Source organism: Lipotes vexillifer, unplaced genomic scaffold (genome assembly GCF_000442215.2).
Source record: "Lipotes vexillifer unplaced genomic scaffold, Lipotes_vexillifer_v1.1 scaffold788, whole genome shotgun sequence".
NCBI classification, from domain to species: domain Eukaryota; kingdom Metazoa; phylum Chordata; class Mammalia; order Artiodactyla; family Lipotidae; genus Lipotes; species Lipotes vexillifer.
In genome coordinates, this window is record NW_006791862.1 from 2676405 (window position 1) to 2699107 (window position 22703).

Genomic DNA, 22703 nt, shown 5'->3' on the forward strand with positions numbered 1-22703 from the left:
AAAAGTGAGAGGGTTGCGTCCCGCAAAAAAAAAAAAAAAAATAGAGACGAGATGAAGTGTCAGCAAGGGTATGGAGTAAAAGGAACACTTATACACTGTTGGTGGGAACGTAAAATGGGTATAGCCATTATGGAAAATGGTATGGACGTTCCCCAAAGAATTAAAAATAGAACTACCATATAATCCAGCAATCCCACTGCTGGGTATATATCTAAAAGAAATAAAATCACTGTCTTGAAGAGATGTGTGCAGTCTCATGTTCACTGCAACATTCTTCACATTGGCAAGATATGAAAACAACCTGTTATCAATGAATGAATGAATGGGTAAAGAAAATGTAAAATATATATACACATACACACACACACACACACACACATGCATATATATAAGGAAATATTATTCAGGCATAAAAAGGAAATCCTGCCATTTGCAACCACATGGATGAACCTGGAGTATATTATACTAAGTAAAATAGGCCAGACAGAGAAACACAGCCATGACCTCACTTATACATGGCATCTAAAACTGTTAAACACATTGAACCCAAGAGTAGAATGGTGGTTGGCAGTAGGTGAGGGGTGGAGGAAATGGGGAGATACTGGTTAAAGAGTATAAATTATCAGTGACTTTTGGTTATAAGATGAGTAAGTTCTGGGATTTGAATGTATAGCATGGTGACTATACTCAATAGTAATGTATTGTATACTTGAAATATGCTAAGATCTTAAGTGTTCTCATCATACACTGAAAAAATGGTTAACTATGTGAGGTGATGGTTGTGTTAATTAACCTGATTACAGTAATTTTACAATATATATTAAGTCACCACAATTTACACCTTAAATATATAGAATTTTTATTTGTCAATTATATCTCAAAGAAATTGGGAGGGGGGGGAAAGAGGTCCATACAGTGTTGTGGCAAACTTTCTGCTGGCCTTTATCCTGGTTTTGGAAAGACGGACCTCTTATTTCCCTAGTAAAAACTTTTCATGGCCTCAAAATACCATAAATAACATTGAAAGCCAAATGAAAACCTGGAGAAAAAGTTCTGTTAACTAATATACAATGAACTCATACACAATCAATGACAAACTCTAACTACTAAAAGTAAATAATCTGTGAGAAAGCAAGTCATCAAATTGAATGATAAATGGCTGGTAACCCACATGAAAAGATGCTCAACTTTACTAGTAAACCAAGAAATGCAAACTTAATATTTCCATTGTTTTTGTCTGTAGAATACTGACAAATATTTACCAAATGTATTTATATCTTCCAATAAGTACAGATAGATAATATGTATGAGAATACTCATTGCATCTTTGTATTGAAGAAAATTAAGAAACAATCTAAATGTACATCAAGTGGATCAATGAAATATACTACAATTATTCTGAGATAAATATTGGGCTATGATATAGAAAGAAACAGATCTATATGTTTTGACATACAAATTTAGCCAAGATATATATTTTAAATAAAAAATCAAGTAAAACACAAACACACACATACAAATGGCCAGGTGTCATGTTAGGAATAAGGACCACAATATAGAGCAATACCAATTTTAAACTAGCCCCCCAAAAGACTTAAACCAAACTCTAACAAGAACCACAAGGGAAACAGAATTTAAAGAACATACTTTGAGCTTTTCCCAGATCTCCCCTAATATACTGTCGAATTGTGTCCATATAAGTTCAAGATGATCACCTACTAATTGAACTGCCTACAAAAACAAATATATATTTTTGTTTCTATACAATAGAAATTGTATAATTTCTATACAATAGAAATTACTAGAAAGATGATCCATAATCAAGGAAAAACAGGCAGTCAATAGAAACCAATCTAGAAAGGGCTCAGCTATTGGAATTAGCAGACAAAGACTTTAAAGTAGCTGTTATAAATATATTTAAGTAACTTAAAAACATACGTCTTAATGACTGAACTTTGGAGAATCTCAGCAGAGAAATGGAAATATAAAAAAGACCCAAATAGAAATTCTACAACTGAAAAATACAATAACTTAAAAAAAATTCATTGGATGGGTTTAACAGCATATTGGAGAAGGCAGAAGAATTCGTCAGTAAATCTTAAGACAGATCAATAGAAATAATGAAACACATCAATTGGAGCAAAATAACTTCATACACTCCAAAGACACTGGTTGGTGTAAAAGAATCAAAGCATAAAAAAGGAGTCAGAGGGACTTCCCTGGTGGCACAGTGGTTAAGAATCCGCCTGCCAATGCAGGGGACACATGTTCAAGCCCTGGTCCGGGAAGACCCCACATGCCTCAGAGCGACTAAGCCCATGCGCCACAACTACTGAGCCTGCGCCCTAGAGCCCATGAGCCACAACTACTGAAGCCCGCATGCTTAGACCCTGTGCTCTGCAACAAGAGAAGCCACTGCAATGAGAAGCCCACGCACCGCAACGAAGAGTAGCCCCCGCTCGCCGCAACTAGAGAAAGCCCATGCACAGCAATGAAGACCCAACACAGCCAAAAATTAAATAAATAAATAAAAAGCAGTCAGTGATGATCTAAACAAATTTAAAAATCAGAGTTGAAACAGTACTAATGCATTTGATACAATATTTATTGACTCAAATGCTCCACTGTTAAAGGACATCAAGAATTTCTCACTTTTCTGAGTGACTGAATGTACGTTCATTTTCTATCTAGGTAGTAACACACAGAGACTGTATTAAATTAAACTTCTGCTTCTTTTCTGGAACAGAAATCATAATAAATTCTGCTATCTAGTCCTTGAATTTGATATTATAATCATATCCCTTTCAAAAAGACTCATAATTAATTACAGGGCATAAAACGACATTCCTATTAAAAGAAATGTCACACCAAAGGGTACCACATACCCAGCCTTCATCTGGTCTTCATAAAAATCTTTAAAATTACATCATCTCAAAAGTGAACTACTTTTATACAAGGTCAGAATGTATGGTATACACAAATCAGATTGACCTATTCAAATATATAAGTTAATGAGCTTTTTCCTGTAAAAAGCTCTCTTGTATAAAAGTTCTTTTTTTTTTTTAACTGAAGTATAGTTAATTTACAATGTTGTGTTAGAAAATGCAAGTTTTGAGTGAAAAAAAATTATGTATTATGATTTCACATTTTTCATACACTAACTGAATGAAAAAAGTGAGTTATGTTTTAAGCTGTTCTCAAGAATGCTATGAGTCAATTATGCCTCAATAAAGCTTAAAAAAAGAAACTAAATAAAAAAGAATGCTGTAGAAACATTAAAAATATGCATTTAAAGTATAAAAATTGATATAATGAAAAGAAGAAATATTTGATAACTTAAAAAAATACTAATTCCATTCAATATTTATAGTTTTGGCTGTGTGTAAGGTATCTGTGATACGCACTAGGAATACAAAGACAAGTTAAAAATATTTTCTGCCCAGCAAGAGATTACAAGAACAGAAACGACTGAGTACAAATGGCCATCACGTAAATGTAAGTGCTAAAATATTAACTTTGATTACAGTGTATAAAAGTAAGAGGAGTTGAGAAATGAAGACATGCTATGAATTTGATACGAGGGTAATGAGGGCCTTACCTGGAAAGCCAAAGGGAATGGAAGAGACCCAGTTCATAACACATTGTGGAGTTACAGAATTTAAGTGACAAAGTAGATGTGGGTTTATTAAAGGGGGAAAAGTCAAAAATGACTCCAAAGTTTCCAGCCACTGAGAGAAGGAATCCAGTAACCCACCAAGAGAAGACAAACAGAAAGTATGTTTAAGGAAGAAGATAAACTTGGCTCAAGCCATGTTAAAGAAATAATTTCTAGGGCATCCCTGGTGGCACAGTGGTTGAGAATCTGTCTGCCAGTGCAGGGGACAAGGGTTCGAGCCCTTGTCTGGGAAGATCCCACATGCCACGGAGCAACTGGGCCCATGAGCCACAATTACTGAGCCTGCGCGTCTGGAGCCTGTGCTCCACAACAATAGAGGCCGCGATAGTGAGAGGCCCGTGCACTGCGATGAAGAGTGGCACACGCTTGCCACAACTAGAGAAAGCCCACGCACAGAAACGAAGACCCAACACAGCCATAAATAAATAAAAATTAAAAAAAGAAGAAGTAATTTCTAAACCAAGAATAGAAATTGATAATGCGTTAGCTAATCAGAAAGTCAAAATTGGAAAAGTAGGGAACCAAAGATCTTAATAATAAATGATAACAATATCTGTCAAGCTGCTATAACATTCCATGCACAGTGCAGTGCTTAATAGGTATTATTATCTCATTTAATCCTCATAACAATCTTAAAAAGTAGGTACTGTTACCTCATTTTACAGATTAGAAAAATAAGTTTTAAAAAATTAAGTAACATGTGGAAGGTGACCCAGTATGTAAGTAGTAAAGCTGGGATTTGAATCTAGTCTGTCTCTCTCCAGAGCTTGCTCTCTTAAGAGTAAAAACCCAAGAGTCAGGACACCCTACAGCTTCTCTGAGTGAGATCTTAGGTAACTCAATTCTATTGTGGCTTTCTCCTATTTAAAAATGGAATGAGTATTAAAATCTAATTAAAATAAAAAATGGTTCTCAAATTTAATGACAACAATTTATTCACATAACAAACTGCTAACATTGTAAGTTCACAAACTGACTATAATTCCTAGCAACTAGTTAATCCAATGTGAAACAGTAGGAATTGTTCTTTTCAGTCAGCTTTTAAAGATCCCCTATGTGGTGTTTCTGGGCAAGTATTTATCAAATAGTATATTTTTGTAGTATAAGCCTAATCAAAGGTATAAGTTATTTCTTGAAAAAATTTCAGACTTTCAAGATAAATTAAAAATTTACAGTTTTAAGAAGTTGTAAAACTACTTAAGAGAAAACAAAATCTCTTCAAACCACTGTATACTATTAACCTTCTGACATATATATATATGTACACTTCTGACAAGTAGCTTTCAAATTGGTATATAAGACATTTTATTTTATATCCCCTCAAAAGAACCTGTAAAATTTCTAAATTAAAACTTTATAACTTGAATATAAAGCAAACTTTCCTTTAAGCGTCATAGAATATGCTTTTTAAAGTAGTATAGTGAATAATATGGCACCATAGGAAATATTAGGTAATATTAAAAAAATAATTTCTGATAATTCAGCAATAAAGTATATTATAATATTTAGAGATTAGAATACTTAAAAATTCTATCCAACTATACATTTCCTATCTCTCAAAATGTAACTAAGCATTTATCTATATTAACATTATTTCCCCCCTCCAAATTTGCATTTATCCTTTGCCAGACATAACAGCTTAAGGATTTTCAAATTTTACTATACCATGTTGAAACAAATACTTTATAATGATCACTCTGCCTATGACAACAGTTGCTTTAGGAAATATTAGTTATAATCGAAATATTTAGAAGTAATATAGCAAATATTAGATTAAATAAACAAAATTCTCTCTCCTTGGTCTTTTATTTTTCATTAAAATTAATTTTTATGTATGACTACATTATTTCAACTTCTTGCAAATTTTCAAATAATTTTCACAATCCAAATGGCCTTTAAATTACTGCCAATATTTTACCTAGGGAAAGTATTTTAGGTAAAAAGTAAAGAAAAAAAAACTTTTGTAAGTAAATATATATAAAGGCTAGCTTTGAAATATTTTTTATTATATAAAGAAGCATATTTAAAAAAATAAATTTAAAAATTGTCTCTGGGTGAGCACATTTAATTAGGGAAAGCAAAACTAAGGGTTTGGAAAGAAAGACAGTACACCTCTTTTTAATGACATCAGAATCTATTTCATTGTACACTTAGGTATTATCAGGTACGAAAATCAATGCCCAATTTAAAATGACATAAAGCATATGTGAAAAAGCCAGTTTCTCCTGCCAGCAAATAGCCTAAATGTTAAGTAAACCAAAGGCTAGAAGGGATTAGTTGAAATGTCAAAAGACAACATTTTACTTTTACCTGTTCATCCTTATAAACAGACTCTCAACCCTCAGGCATGCTTTCCAAACAAATAGTTTCAATGTGCAGCAGCAAAAGGCCCACGGCAAGCTCTGCTATCTTGTAACTGTCAAAGAGATTAGTCTTTGATCTATTTGGGAGGTCATGTCCACATTCACATTAGCTATACAGTCTAATAGCATTATACCTGTTGACCAATGCTTCTTTAATGCCTAATGAGACAGACATTTTATGTTATGGAAGTTAACTGTGAATGTTTTTTCTAAGTTTTGACAGAAAGTAAACACCATAAAGTGAGTTCAAGTGTGGTTTGGAAAGATGACCTTCTAAACCAGTTAATATTACTTTTCAAATACATTTTACAAGGCTTTCCCAAAATAGAAAGCTATATTTAATTGTATACTCTGGAAGGAGTTTAAACCACTTGCTCCCAATCCCCAATAAACTAGTGTATGTGTAATTTTGGAGGAGTATGTGAACAGCAGAGAGAAGGCAAACTATTTTATCAGAGGTTGCAAACTGAAGGCCCATGCCAACTCTCAACTAGCTCACTCATTTAAATAATCTATTTAACTCCTGTAGCAGCTTGTGTTTGTAACCCACTGGTTCAGATGCTACACTGATTCACAAAACTTTTTTTCATAACTGGAGTTCAACATTCATACAAATTGAAAAACACCCTTAATGTGGTAGCTTCTAGACAGCTGAAAATATCTGCATCACAGGCTAACCTGATATAAGTAGAGATGAGATCCTGAATAGCAAAGATAGATAATCAAGACTGAAGTGGGACTTAGGGAATTATGTTAAAATACCCATATAGCATTCAAGCAGAAGTTATATGGGTTTGGATTCTGATTTTAACATTACAAAATACTTGAGATCAAATAGTAAGTTCCTTAAGTCCTCCAATGACTCAGTTTTATTGGAGACAGTATAAGTAGTATACTACTGATAGCAGTAGTATATATAAAATAACCAAAAGGATCATACTGTATATGTCAACAAAAAATTTAAGTCACAATTTTGAATATTATTTTTTCCACTTAGTCAAACCCAACAGTGCTGGCTTTAAATAGCTCTGTACAAGAGTAGCCTTTTACAAGTTTTATAAGTAGCTTCTGAAGAAATAAATGGTGTGATAAATATGAGCTGGAACTATAAATGCATCTCTTTACTACTGCCTCATATGAAAGACGGTGGAATTTGTCCCAATTCATATACATATGTATTATGATTTCAGTAATAAATGCTTTCCTCAAAGCAATCAATATAGGCAGAATATACTTTTATTTTCTTGTATGTAAGCTTTATTTATTTATTATTATTATTATTTTTTGCGGTACGCGGGCCTCTCACTGTTGTGGCCTCTCCTGTTGCGGAGCACAGGCTCCGGACGCACATGCTCAGCGGCCATGGCTCACAGGCCCAGCTGCTCCAAGGCATGTGGGATCCTCCCGGACCGGGGCACGAACCTGTGTCCCCTGCATCGGCAGGCAGACTCTCAACCACTGCGCCACCAGGGTAGCCCCTATTTTCTTGTATGTAAGCTTTATGACAAAAATTCAAGCCTGGTAATAAGACTAAGAACAAATGATCAGCTAAACTTACTAATTAAAAATATTAAGAAAACTTTGCCTCAGAAAAATAAACACATTTGTCTAGCAAACACTCAAGAAGAACAGTTTTATATTTAGCCAAGGTACAGAACCTAAAATGTAAACATTTATAGCAAACCAAATCTGGAAGACAGAGACTGTGCATTAGACATTTATTGTTCCATATCATCACAGTGTAAACACTTTTATCAGGGTATCACAATATAAATTCCAATGGTTAGAGTTCTAAATTCAGCATAAGAGCTTGTATATGAAATAAGTTAGCTAGATAAAAGGAATATAGCTGGTTTTATTTCATCTGGCATATTTTCAAAATTTCTGTAACAAGTTAACCAAATATAGTATATATATATTGTTTTAAATGGGGAAAAATGGGTTTCTGCCAAGAGCTAAGAAGCCAGGCTCCCTTTTAGACTTAAATAAACACACACACACACACACACACACACACACACACACACACAGGAAATGGTTTTCAATTGTTACTTACTCTCCTTGTTACACTATGCTAGGAGGTAACCACAGTAATCTACCAAGAAATAAGAATCAAGACATAGTAACAGACATAGTAACAATAATATAGCTTATCTCACATATGCTTGAAGGTTTTTTTGAATAAGACACTTTTTGCAGAGAAACCTGTTATACTTTGTGTCATAAATTGTCAGTGTTGAAATAAACAGCCTAAAAATTTCAAATATAAAAAAAAGAACAAAATATATTCCCCTCATATCAAGCATCTCTTGCTCTCAACATATTCAACCTCAAGTGGTTAAAATAATTTAGCTACTAGGGCTTCCCTGGTGGCACAGTGGTTGGGAGTCCGCCTGCCGATGCGGGGGACGCGGGTTTGTGCCCCGGTCTGGGAGGATCCCATGTGCCGTGGAGCGGCTGGGCCCGTGAGCCATGGCCGCTGAGCCTGCGCGTCCGGAGCCTGTGCTCCGCGGCGGGAGGGGCCGCAGCGGTGAGAGGCCCGCGTACTGCAAAAAAAAAAAAAAATTTAGCTACTAGCCCAGAATAGTTTATTGGTAACATAGTAACATTCAAGCAATTCTGAATAAAGGCTTTAGATAATAATAATGCAAAAACATCTGTCAGTATGAAGCATTAGATCTTAGTGTTTTTTTTTAAATTATGAAAATAATTTGTCAAGAGCCCAGGAAAAAAGCAGAAATTAATATTTTTCTATTAAAAGAAAAAAAAGACAGTTAATACTTTAAGACATGCAAGAAACAACAATATATGCTTATTCTGTAAAGGGCTAAGTTTAAATTTTTTTTAAAGAAAAATAGGCTTTGTTGCAACTTAGTTAGGCTATCCATAATAAAATATTATCCAGATAAACCTGAAAATGCTTAAATTATCATCTCTAGAAAATACTCTATATATGTGTGTGTGTGTATATATATGTGTGTGTGTATATATATGTATATGTGTGTGTTTTTTTTTTTTTTTGAGGAAAGGAGATATGGAAAAAGTACACGGCTTAGAGTCAAAGCTTTGACATTTATTAGTTGTTTGATCTTGGGTAAGTCACAGTACCCCATTTAGCTTCCTTTCTCAGTTTCCTCCTCTGTAAATGGAAGAAAATAACTCCTGCCTGCATTACCTCATAGAGCTGGTTCAAGAAAGAAATGACAATGGACACAAAACTGTAAAGCATCATATATTAGAGGTAAGCAGGCTGGAGAATCATTACTTATCCTGTATTTCTAAAAACCAATATAGGTTTGGGTGGCATGCTGTTGTAATATATTGTTGCATGTAAATGAAAAAAGTCATAGGACTGACACACAATGTAGGCCATCTACCTTAGAGTTCTGACACTTAGATCAACTCTCTCTGAAGGCACTTAACCTATACTACTCAACATAAGGACACATTATTTTAGGTGACTTAAAAGTTTCTTCAGCTTATGGAGTGGCTACTTTTTCATCATATATCAATGAAAATATGTACATTGGCAAGACTCATAGAGAACACTATATAGTTTTGAAACATACCTTTTTCTAAATGACTTCTGCAATTGATCTTAAATTTTCTGAGAAATTATAACTAACATTAGCACTCTTTAATATCCTTCAAAATATTTTTTGAACACTATGCAACCTATGAGCTGTATTTGAAGAGAACTATATAAAACATGTTAGTGGTGTAATCTGCAGAATGAGTACCTGATTGTCCTCTATTAGTCTAAATATTATTCCTTACATATATCTTACAATTTAGAGCTTCCCTTGTTAAAGTCTCATATAAGAGCCAAATACTATGAATAAAACCCTTCTAGCAATAATAATAACTAACAAAATGAAATACTGTCTTACATAAGAAAGCAACGTGAGACTGTATATGGAACCGTAGGCTCTTGAAGGAATGCACCAATATTTAGAGGTTTTGTTAAGGGGAATGAGTAGTGCTGCACTCAGCAAGTGATAGAGATCTGCACCTGCTCCTATACAACCTTGGAAGATAAGGAGGTCTCTCATGGAAGAGGCTTGTGGATACGAGAAGATGTAAAACTAAGCACTGAGGCTCTGGGAGGACTCCACAAAAGTTTAGTGGCAATGGCAGGCACAGAAAGTAGAAGCTAATCCCAGTGAGAGGAGGCTCAGAGTTCACATGATTAAATACCTTTAAAAATGAACATGAGCAAGAGCAAATGTGCACGTAAAAGATTACGCGAGTACTAGAAAACACTGAAAATATACTTAAACATACTTAAAACTCTGTTTATTACCACCACAGCCCAACAAATGAATTCTGATACTTTTGCCATCTAGATTTTTATATTATTATATCCAAACATCTTTCAAACATAAGTAAATGTTTGATTTTTAAAAAACATTTGTTACTTTCTACCTTTGCAATATTATTGTTAGGAATGTTTGATTCAGAGCTTTTCAAAAGTGAATGTGTGAGTGTGGGAATAAAGCATGTGGGATCATAGCACTTCAAAGTCTCCTACTTTATCTTAGAAAGTAATGAAGACTTGTGGTTTCAGGAAGGCAAAAAAATTTTTCTTCTTTCCTTGCCTCTTAAAAACTGACCCCAAATTAAAAGATAAATAAGAAAGAGAAATAGTCTCTATCTTCAATTAAACTAAGACATCTGTAACCTTAAACCCAAATATATGACTGTGAAAAGCAGACTAAATGACTAAGCAGAGAGGCGAAAGTTCAAACTGAAGTACCCACAGAGCTACTGATGGGAAATAAGCCAGTTAGGCCAGCAGGAGTCCAGAAAGGCTGAGGAAATTGATGCATAGGGAAACTGCTGGAGGATATGTACCACAAAGATGAAATAAGAAACAAGAAACAGGAATAAGGTCTGAGATCCAGGAAACTTGGGACCCAACACAGAAGACAAGCAAATCAAATTCCTAGGATGACAGCAAAGGGAAATCTCAGGATATTGGCAGTTAAGTGAGCTTAAAGAGCAACTTAAGTCTTGACTGAAGCAGATCAGAAGGCTCCAAAAGGGATGTCTTCAGGGGGAGAAAAAGAACTGACCTATTATCTGACAGGTCTCACAGGAAAACTGTATTGAGAGGTGTTGCAGATTTATTAAAGATTTCTTTAAAGATATATATATTTAAAATATTTATTTGGTTGTGCTGGGTCTTAGTTGCGGCTCACTGGCTCCTTAGTTGTGGCAATGCAAACTCTTAGTTGTGGCATGCATGTGGGATCTAGTTCCCTGACCAGGGATCGAACCCGGGCCCCCTGCATTGGGAGCGCAGAGTCTTAACCACTGTGCCACCGGAGAAGTCCCTAAAGATATTTTTAAAAGAAAAAATAAAATAGTTAAAGGAAGGAAGGAAATCATTTGACTACAGTGAACAATATTTTCATAGTCATGATAATGTGAATATTGACTATGGATTTAATAAAAAATTGTGATTTAACAATATTGGGAGGATGTAAGAAGGGAAAGGCGGAGTAAGTGAGCTAAAATCCTATCTCACGTAGGAAGTAAATAGTTAATGTCTAAAATTGACTATATGGATGTAAATACCAGATGAAATAGATAAAAGAAGTGAAAGTCACTGCTTCTCAGAAGCAGGGGCTGGGAAAGGGGTAGAAGCCAAGAGATTGTTAATATAAGAAACCATCTAATGTTTTTAGTATAAATCAGGCTCTTAGTAAAAGTTTTATTAGATTTTTTTCAGCTTGATAAAAAATAACTAAAAAATAAATGTAGATTGTTCATTTTAATTCATGACATACACTTGTATGTTTCGCTATATAAAACAATGGTGTTTAACTGAGAGTGATTTTGCCTACCAGAAGATATTGGCACTGTCTGAAGACATTTTTGGTTGTCACAACTGGTGAGGGAGAAACACTTGCTACTGGCATCTACAGGTAAGTCCAGAGATGCAGCTAAATATCCTACAATGCACAGGACATCACTCACAACAAAAATTATCCTGCCCAAAATGTCACTACTGCCAAGCTAGAGAAACCCTACTATTAAGTAATTTTAAAGAACAAATCTGGTCATTTTGATGTGATAGGAAATTACACTATGACTTATTACGTAGCTTACTATATTCCTTGGCACGCCGGGATTATCTGTCCCAAAAGTAGAAAGCATAAATTGAACTCATTCCCAAGGTATCAAACCTTAATCTCAGTGAAAAACAGTAAAGACTGATGCTGTAAACACTGATGTCTACTACAGTTTATATTATCTTTGACCTTAAGGCTTTATAATTGGAAAAACACAAGTGACACACTCACCTGAAGCCCATCTATATATCTGCACCCTATAGGCTTTAAGAGAATCTAAGTAAATTGATTAAAATCTACTACAACTAAAATTCTGCTCTGAAGCAAAAAATTAAAATTATTTTCAGAGAGGTTAAGAAACAATTCCACTGTTTCCCTTGAGGTAGTGCTACTGATTATGCTCTGTGCCAACACAATAAGTGTCAATCAACCTTACAAGTCCCCAGGTGATAAACTCACTTTTAAACCCTTCAACCTACTATGAGAGCAAAAGTAAAATATAAAGGTTAAAAATTTCTTGTTCTCACCAAAAAAAGAGATAAACACAGGAAAATAACTTCAGAATTTTTCAAAAAACAAACAAAAGTTTTATTTGCTTTATTAATTATCCAAAGGTTTAACTTGTAGCTATATTCAGGTGTGGCTTTTTTCCTAAGGAAATACAATGATATGAGTATTGGAAAGAAAAGGCTATCAATCAGACTTGATGAAAATTTTGTGATTTTAAATGTTTCCTCCCACAAACCCAAAAGATTCCTTTAAGAAATATGGGAAAAATTTTTTTTAACTTAAAAATACCTCAGCAATTCATCCATTTATTTTGTAACTTTATATCTGTTTGTTTGTTTTGCAGGAGGGATGGGAACAAAGAGTTTGGTTATCTCATTTTTCTCTGTCCAAGGCAAATTATAAGTTGTCAGTGTAGATGGAATACTTAGATTTAAACTAGATTTTAATTTTTGAATTTCAAGATATACTTAGAACCTGCTTTAATAATACTTCTGGCCAAACAATCTTAAAAAAAAAAACTGGAAAAAAATGTTTTCTGAGGAGGAAAAAATGGTTTAAATAATGAGGATAAACTTATTCCAGACATTCAGAGGTGACGAGGTTTTTCTTCCATATCTGTGATTTGGCCTAAATGTTTCTAACAATTCCAACAGCAAGTTGCTGGACTCCTAAATGTTAGAGTTTAGTATTACAGCCCTTTAATTTTATATACACAGCCATTTCCCTTGGGTATCCACATATTATTATCAGGGCTAGATCCAGGTGGGTTTCTGTATCAGATCCTACACTATAACCGGAACCCCACTACATTCTGACCTCAGGCTCTATTACTGGATCTGGTTTCCCATAGCTTAGAATAAAGTCTCAAATCCTTAAAATGGCACACAGGGCCCTAAATGATTTTTCTCCTTAATAAGTCTCCCAGCCTCTATTCACATGCCATTCTCCCCAATTCACTCTCTTCCTCGGCTTCTTTCAATTCCTGGGAATAGCTATCCTCTTTCACACCTCAGGGCCTTAGCATATGCTGTTCTATCTGCTGAGAATACTCTTATCCATTCTGCTCACCTACATAACTCCGAGCCTTCTTTCCTGTGTCAGCTGAAATATCACTTCCTCAGGAAGTCTTTGTTTACCCCTAAAGACTAGGTTAGGATCCTGTTATACATTCTCATAGTTCCTGTGACTTTTTTCTTACAGTCTTCATCACAACTGCAATTAATTGCTTCTTTATTATTTTAATTTCAACATTCCTCACAAGAGTGTAAGCTCCATGAGACAAGGGGCTATAATCTGTGAATGTATCACCATGTCACCAGTCTATAAAGTACTTGGTACTCTAGCCAGATATTTAAAAAGTGGTTGTTTCACTATTCTGAATAGTCTTAATAACTTGAATAGTTTTATAATCTGGCCTTTCATGAGGCCATTCCACTTGATCAAATGTTTGTATGTTTGAATCTCAACATAGACAAGATTCAAATCTCATTTCTCTGAGATGTGAATTTCCACCTATTTTAGGCAAATCACTCAAAGTAACTGGATATCTGGATGGGAGGTGAAAGGTGCTGCTCAACTTCACTTTTCCTAAGCATTGGAACACCCAGACCCTGTCCAAACCAAAACATCCTGTTACATGTTCAAGTACTTTAATAAATTATAGACATCATTAGAAGTAGCATCTTGTTTATTTCTGCACTTAACTGTATTTAGTACAAATCAGGCTCTTAGTGAAAGTTTGTGACTGAATGAATAAATGAATGCTAAAACACTCAAGATCATTAACACAATGATATAAGTGATTCAAAAGGAAAATATGAATCTACTCAAAATTATTAGGAAAGGTTTTTGTTTCTGAAATCAAGTTTGTCTTGATATACTATAACCCCTTGCATTCCCGCCTTCATTCATCTACTCAGGAATATTCACATTGCTGCCAAAGCAACAAGAATAATGAAGGAACAACAACAGTCTACTTAAAAAGAAATGTCAGATTCAAGAATTCTAATACTGCCATCATCTAATAATATTTTGACACTTGAAAGCACTGGTTTAATGTGCACTCAATTTTATTAATGCTGTTATCCTCTGGGGCAGGCAAGGGATAACAGCCCTTTTCTGAGGTTTATAAAATGCCAAGAATGCATGGCAGCTTATAAATTTATGTGTGTTTGTTATAAAGTCAATAACTAACAAAGTTAAAATAGATGCCAGTATCTTTCAATCATTAATGTAATTTTCCAAAACTGATTAAAAAATAATATACTTAAATAGTCCAGTATCTTCAGAGCTAAAAGAAGTTTCCCAAATGAAAAAAGGAATTCATAATGATTATCATATGCCAATACTGAGATAACTAATCAGATCACTATCGGAATTTTAAATAGTTTCCAAATGAAATCTATTTTAGTGACTCAACATACTATATTACTAAAGCAAAATAATACACAAACATAAAATTTATATCTTAGTTATTTTAATAATTTTAAGAGCTCTTCTGATATAGAATATTACCATCAAATTTTACTAAACTTGTTATAGAAATCTAGGATACCAACTGGAACATTTTTAAAGCATAAAAATTTTAAGGCACATGCCATGGTTTTATGCATTTCTCTTCAGAGGAAAAGACACAATACCCATGAAGGGAGAATATTTTTATATACTACTAAATTGTGCTAAAGAATACAAATAAAATGGAATTTTAAACTCTAAATATCGTACCTTACAACATATCACAAATTATGCCCATGTCACCAACTTGAGATGTGGATGCCTGAATTATAAAGTTGAAGGCTGTTTAAGTTTTTGTATCATACTAATTGGCCAAAGGATTTATTTTAGATATCCACTAAAAGGGCAGTGTTGTTATACTGTGACTTAATTGCATTAAAAGAAAACAACTTTTCTTTTAGTTATATTTTTCCACCAACATCTAATCATATAAAGGCCTTGGTTCACTCTCCTGCCCCTCAAATACTTTGCTTTAGTACACAGAAAGTTTCCTTTTTAGCTATTACATGATTAAGTGTGTCCTTATAGAATGATCAGAAGCATCTGGGAAAGGTGGAAGTGAAAAAAATCCTCACCAGGAAAGTTAGCTTAATGCCTGTCCTTCAGAGTGGCCCGTTATCAACATTTCACAGTGGGTTTCTTTATTTTCAGGTCCCTGAGGTATGTGCAATAAATTATGACTTGAACTAAACAAGTCACACTTGGCTCCAAAATGAAATTTTCCTACCTCTACTTTCTAGTCCCCAAGGTGGGAAGAGGAAATCCTGGTCACAGCCAAAGAAGTCATATTTTTGGCTCTAACATACATTTTCCTGCTTCTCTAAAAGCCTAACTCTGCAGTTGAGACTACAAGAGTCTTAAGTTAGTATTTTAAACTGTATTTTAATTTTTACTTCCATAATCTGTCTCAAATTTTAAGAAAAATTTTAGTATCATAAAATTAAGGTCATTGCCCTCTTTGTCCCACTCAAATCACTTTTCTAACTGGGACACTGACCTTAACTCTTTAAAATATGAATTCAAATAAAACAATAGAGAAAACAAGACAGAAATAGATTGCTTTGTTTTCATAAGATAGAATATATCAGGTTCTCATTTACAAATAATTTCCACTTATTCTGCATGATAGGCTGAGTACTAATGTAAAAGAAAACTGTAAAGTCCTAATTTATGGCCCAGTAATTTGAAGTATTGTTTTAGGTTTGGAAGAACCATTTATGGAAGTCATTTAGTTCATCAATTCATTTTATAGAAAACCAGAATATGGCAGACACACCCTGAGGTGACTCCCAGAGAGACATGTCTTGAATAATCCTCTCACCTTGAGTGTGAGCAGAACCTGTGACTTGCTTCTAGCCAACAGAATATGGCAAGGGTGATGGGGTAGTCACTCCCTTGATTAGATCATGTTATAAGGCAAAGGTGTGAGGAAGTTACTCCTGTTATTATGTTGTTGTATGGCTCCATCTTAGGAGACTGGAGCTAGACAGTATCTTGTTGGCCTTGCATAAATAACCTGCCATGCTGTGAGAGGGCCTGTGAGAAGGCCACATAACAAGGAACTCTGAGTAGCCTGCAGGAGATGAGAGCAGCCCCTGGCTAGATCAGTCCTACAACTATAAGGAACTGAATTCTGCCAACATCCTAAATGAACTCGGAAGAAGACCCCCAAGAGCCAGATGAGAAAGCAGCCCAGCCAACAACATTGACTGCAGTTTTGCAGAAACATGAGCAAAGGACCCAGCTAAGCCACACCCAGGCTCCTGACCCATGGAAACTGTGTCATAAGAAATGTGTGCTGTTTTAAGCCACTATGTTTGTGGTAATTTGTAACACAACAATAGAACACTAATATAAAGAGTGACAGCCAGTATAATTAATATACTCTCTCCGTTATTATGTTCTACTATGTATTAGGGTGTAAAATGCTATTGGAATTGAGTATTCCCTTCATTAACTCCTTTAATGATTTATGATTGTAACAACATACTGTACTGCCTTATTATAAGTAATATTAATGTTTACTACTGTCCTAGTCATTATAATCAAATAATGATTACTATCATTATGATGCCTTAATTAAAGAGTCCAGGAACGGAGGGTTGTTGATTTTTAATAACAATGTCAAGCAAAACAAACAACAAAACCAAATACTATTTTGATAACTTATATTAAATATATTGAACTTTGTTTTATTTTAATTAATTTTATTTTAATATTTAGTATATATTTAATACTTAATTATATTTAAATATATAAGTATACATATTTAAGACTAAATATAAATATATTAAATAATAAACATATTTAATCATTAATTAAATCAACTTATTGAACACTCACTATATTCCAAGGCAATATTTAATTGTAGAGACAAAGATATTTAAGAAATTGTCCTAATCCTTGAGGTAATCTAACAGATTATAAAACATACTTATAAACACTAAAATATAATATAATGAAGGCAGTGTAAGTATGTGCTTTAGGAAGTAATAAAAAACACTGGTAAAAATATGTAGGTATAAAAGCCAATATTATCATACTTTTGGTTTGTAACTGTTTTTTTTCATGTGATTTAAAAGGCAAATGCATAAAACGATAATTGTAAATTATGTCAATGGCACAAATGTATAAAGATGTAATCTATGACAATAACAATATAAAAAGGGAGAGGCAGAGATTAACCCCAAGGTAACACTAAGAAAATAACTGAAAAATATACACAAAAGGAAAGAAGGGAATCAACATAGTACATAGCAAAAAACAGCTAAATGCAAAAAAGGCAATAATGAATGAACTGAGGAACAAAAAGCATATAAGACATGCAGAAAACAAAGAGTTAAATGGTAAAACAAGCCCCTTCCTTATCAGTAATTACTTTAAACATAAATGGATTAAACTCTCCAACAGAAAGGCAGATATTGGCAGAATGAATTAAAAAACATGATCCAGGATTTCCCTGGTGGCGCAGTGGTAATGAATCTGCCTGCCAATGCAGGGGACATGGGTTTGAGCCCTGGTCTGGGAAGATCCCACATGCCGTGGAGCAACTAAGCCCATGTGCCACACCTACTGAGCCTGCGCTCTAGAGCCCACGAGCCACAACTACTGAGCCTGCGCGCCAAAACTACTGAAGCCCACAAACCTAGAGCCCGTGCTCCGCAGCAAGAGAAGCCATCACAATGAGATGCCCGCGCACCGCAACGATGAGTAGCCCCTGCTCGATTCAACTAGAGAAAGCCCACGAGCAGCATCAAAGACCCAACGCAGCCAAAAATAATTAATTAAAAAAAAAAACATGATCCAACTATATGATGTCTACAAGAGACTCATTTTAGATATAAGGAAGTTAGACTCATTTTACAACATATACAAAACTTTACTCAAAATGGATCAAATATTTAAATTTAAGAGCAAAAACTATGAAACTCTTTGACAAAAAACATTGGGGGCAAATCTGCATGACCATGGATTTGGCAATGTTTTCCTAAATTTAACACCAAAAACACAGGCAACAACAACAAAAAATGAAGTGAGCTTTATTAAAATTTCAAACTTTGTATTTCTTTTATATCTTATAGAAGTGTACTATTATTTTCAATAACTTGTTTGATCATTTATAAATTTTTAGAAATCCATAATGGTGCTCTGAGTTATTTCAGATACTCAGATATTTCAGGTACTATTATATTCTGGTCATTTCCAGAAGATAAAAAGTCCTTAATTATTATAAAAATTGCTTATCTATACTCTTTAAGCTTATAAACATCAGTCTTTTGAATGAATGCTTTATAAATATCCTTTAGTTATTAAAAAAAAAGGCCAGGACTCCTTTTCGGAGTCCTTATTCTAAGCCCTTTGCCATGTGTGGTGGAAAATACCCGCTCCCCACAGCCCCTCCACTGCTGTTGACTTTGGGCTTGGGCATATGACATGCTTTGGGCAATATGTTAGTAGATGTGACATAAGCACGTATTTGAAAAGTGCTTACACAGTCAAGCGTGCTCTCTTGTACCTCTGCCATTGCAATAACATGTTTTGGCTGGTCTGTTGGTCCACAAAGGATGAGATCCATCAGCAGAGCTGATCCAGTTGAGCACCACCTATGTTGGTCAAACCATAGCAGGGTGACTGAGCCCAGCTGAAATCATCTGTTGCCCACCCCACCCTCATAGATGCTGACCCATAGTAAATGACTGCTATTTTAAGCCACTGAGTTTTACAATTGTTTGTTAGACAGGAAGAAGTGATCCAGACATATGCAACAAGAAATACACTTCCAAGTCTTTCCAATAATGACTTTTCCTCTTCATCTGTCTGTCCCTTGATCCTGCAGCTCAGACTACTCTTGGGTCCACCCTACTTGTCCCTTTTAGGAACCACTAGGGAAACTCCTTTAGAATCACCCTCCTCTCCTCCCTATGCAGACCTCATTGAAGCTTCTGTTATTTTGCTATTTTATACAACTAGAACCACTGGAATTCAAATAAGCACAACTATGACAAGTAGGACCATTACTGAGGGATGTCAGAGCAGGTCACTGGTATCTTGTTTTTTAAACAACAGACTGAGATGTTGCCTGGGAAGAACTTATCCTGAGGAAAGAAAGCATTAAGAAATCCAAGATTGGTGCAATAACAACACCCAGAATCACAGTTGTTGGGAATGACAGTAGAGAAAACAGAAGGTAAATGTAATTTTTTTTTCCTTCACAAGTAACACTTTATTTAATTTTAAGGATTTTTCAAAGAATAACATAATAAACACCTGTATTCTACCCATATTTTCTTTAAGCTTGTCTTTTAGTAAAACAGCTATTATAGCAAAAGCTAAAGTCCCTTTTGATAACTACCCCCAATATCATTCCTTTCTCTTCTCATACACAATCACTATTATGAGTTTGATGTGAATTCTTTCAGGGCTTGTTACTTTGTGAGTGTAATATTTAGTACAACCTAGTTATTAGCCATAAAGCTCCTTTTCCAGCTCTCAAGGACTCATACATAGGTCCAAGAATGAAAGAAGATACAAGCAAAAGTTGAAAGAGCTAGTTTTAGGGGGAAAAATTTATATTTAAGACGTGGGAAGAATGCGTGGTAGAAAGTGTGGGAAAGAGATTCTCTCCACTTAAACAAAGCAGTGTTAGTACAGTAATATAGGGCCAAGGTAAAATGATAAGACATCAAAAAAAGATAGTACCACTGCCGACAGCAGTGCAATCAGCAGAACTCAGCTTCAGTGGAATGAGCACTAATACTATTGATGGTGAACACAACAGTTTTCTTGAGTGGATGTCTACTGTTTCATCAGTAGTAGTAGTCAGAGGCAGCATTAGCCACTTTAGAATAGGAGCCCTGGGAATGGTCATCAGCACTCTCAGTGGTAGCACTGGTGGCTGGAGAAAGGCAGTAGAAGCCACCAAAGTACTGTAGGCTGAAAGGATTAAATACCTCCTGAGGACTTTCAGAAATTTTGACAAGGTCCAGAGGTTAGGGAAGAGTAGAAGCTAACTAGAGAAATATTATTACTGTTACTACTATATAATTCACAGTGTCTAGTAAAATATTATCAATAAAGAAGATAACTGCCTAGAGAAAGAATTCTTGTTTTAGTATGAGATCCTAGCAGGTTGTATCCTGGGAGGGATATGGATTATACTCAATGGAGTCAGCTCAGTGGCCAGAAAACCTCAAATCTTGGTCTCAGGTTGCTAGCAACTTCAAATTCCTGTAGGAAGTAAAAGAAAATCCTCCCCGATAAAGATAACATCACCTTAGGCTTCAAATTATTACTACAAATAATTTTTCAAGTATGTTTATCAAACAATTAGTGATAATGAAGCAAAACTCCTGTTTCTGACCAAGGTAGAATACCTGGTTTAGGAATATCCCTCCCACTGTAAGTAACTGTAAAACTGGACAAAACAGATAAAGCAACTGCTTTTAGGGAGTAGACACCAGGCAGCCTAAAACTGTAATCTCAGAGGTAAGATGATCTCATAAGATCCATTAGGTGAACTCTATGACTCTCAGCTCTCTTCCTAGGTATAATTTTCTGACAGTAGCACAGAGCACTGAAGTACTGAAGTACAAGTATGGTGTTTCTGCCGAGCTGAAGTGGAAGATATCAGAACTTGAAACAGCGAAAATCACTAAAATCTGCAGGACAAGGCATGGCATTGGAGAGAAGGGAGATAGAGAAAGGGCCCTAGAATTCCCCGGGGGCTCCCTGTCAGTCTGTGGCTAAGAGTTTGATAAAACACAAATTGCTGGGCTCTACCTCCAAAGCTTCTGATTCAGTAGGAGTCTGGAAATATCTATTTCTATTAAGTTCCCAGATAACAGTGATGCTCCCGACCCAGGACCACACTTTGAAAATCACTCTTATTAAGCAGAAGACAGGGTAAGTTAAAAATAAAATAAACCCATATCTCCTAAACCTTTCTCACTCATTCTGAGTCACTAGAGCATTAAAATAAAATGTCTGGGGCTTCCCTGGTGGTGCAGTGGTTGAGAATCCGCCTGCTAGTGCAGGGGACATGGGTTTGAGCCCTGGTCCAGGAAGATCCCACATGCCGCAGAGCAACTAAGCCCGTGTGCCACAACTACTGAGCCTGTACTCTAGAGTCTGTGCGCTTAGAGCCTGTGCTCTGCAACAAGAGAAGCCATCGCAATGAGAAGCCCGTGCAGCGCAATGAAGAGTAGGCCCCGCTCGCCACAACTAGAGAAAAGCCTGTGTGCAGCAACCAAGACCCAATGCAGCCAAAAATAAATAAATTCATTAAAAAATAAAATAAAATAAAATGCCTGAGGATACAAGAAAAATGTCTAATTAACTTTACACAAAATCAACAACTTCTGTGATAAATAAAAACTTCTTAAGGCTCTGCTGGCCTACCTGTAGATCTTTCACATTTGGAAAAGGAATTCCTATTGTTATGACAGCACGGGCGTTGTCATCTGAGAAATCCAGACCCTCACTCACTTTACCACGACAAACTGCCACCAGGAGGGCGCCATCTTAAGCAACAGAAAATCAACATTTTTATAAGCACAGTCAAAATTCCCAGAAATTCTTATTCTTGTCGTTTTGAAAAGATCTGATTATTAAGTAATTTTAATACCAAATTTTAAAGAAACAAAAATTAAAACTATTATAAAGTTTTAAAAATTCAATGTCTTCAAATAAATAAAAGAAACAAAATTACATTTAGGTGCAACATGGTAGAACCAATTTATAAACTGTGTATCTCCCAGTTAAACTATACAGAAAAACCATGTCAGAGTAGTAACTTGCATGTGAGCTGAGCAACTGTGAACCAACTGTTTTAACTGTAAAATACTGAAATTGAAATCACTATCTTTACCACCAGAATGTAAAGTTATCAGAATGATTTAAATAACTCTAATATATATACTATATATCATATTGAATCAATATTATATTGAAAAGTATTTAAAACACACATACACAGAATACCCTGTGTATAATCTTACCATACAAGGATATTGACAATTATGTTACAATATCTTTATGATGTTGCACTGTTCATAAACTACTATT

The 22703-nt window shown here is 34.9% G+C and overlaps 1 protein-coding gene across 1 annotated transcript in view; it reads right to left on the reverse strand.

The window, feature by feature from the left end:
- BRIP1 (BRCA1 interacting DNA helicase 1) overlaps positions 1–22703 on the reverse strand; it is a 207443-nt gene that overhangs the window by 30303 nt on the left and 154437 nt on the right. The window contains 1 exon segment of the mRNA XM_007464912.1: positions 22038–22159. Coding sequence (XP_007464974.1) covers positions 22038–22159 — 122 coding nt within the window.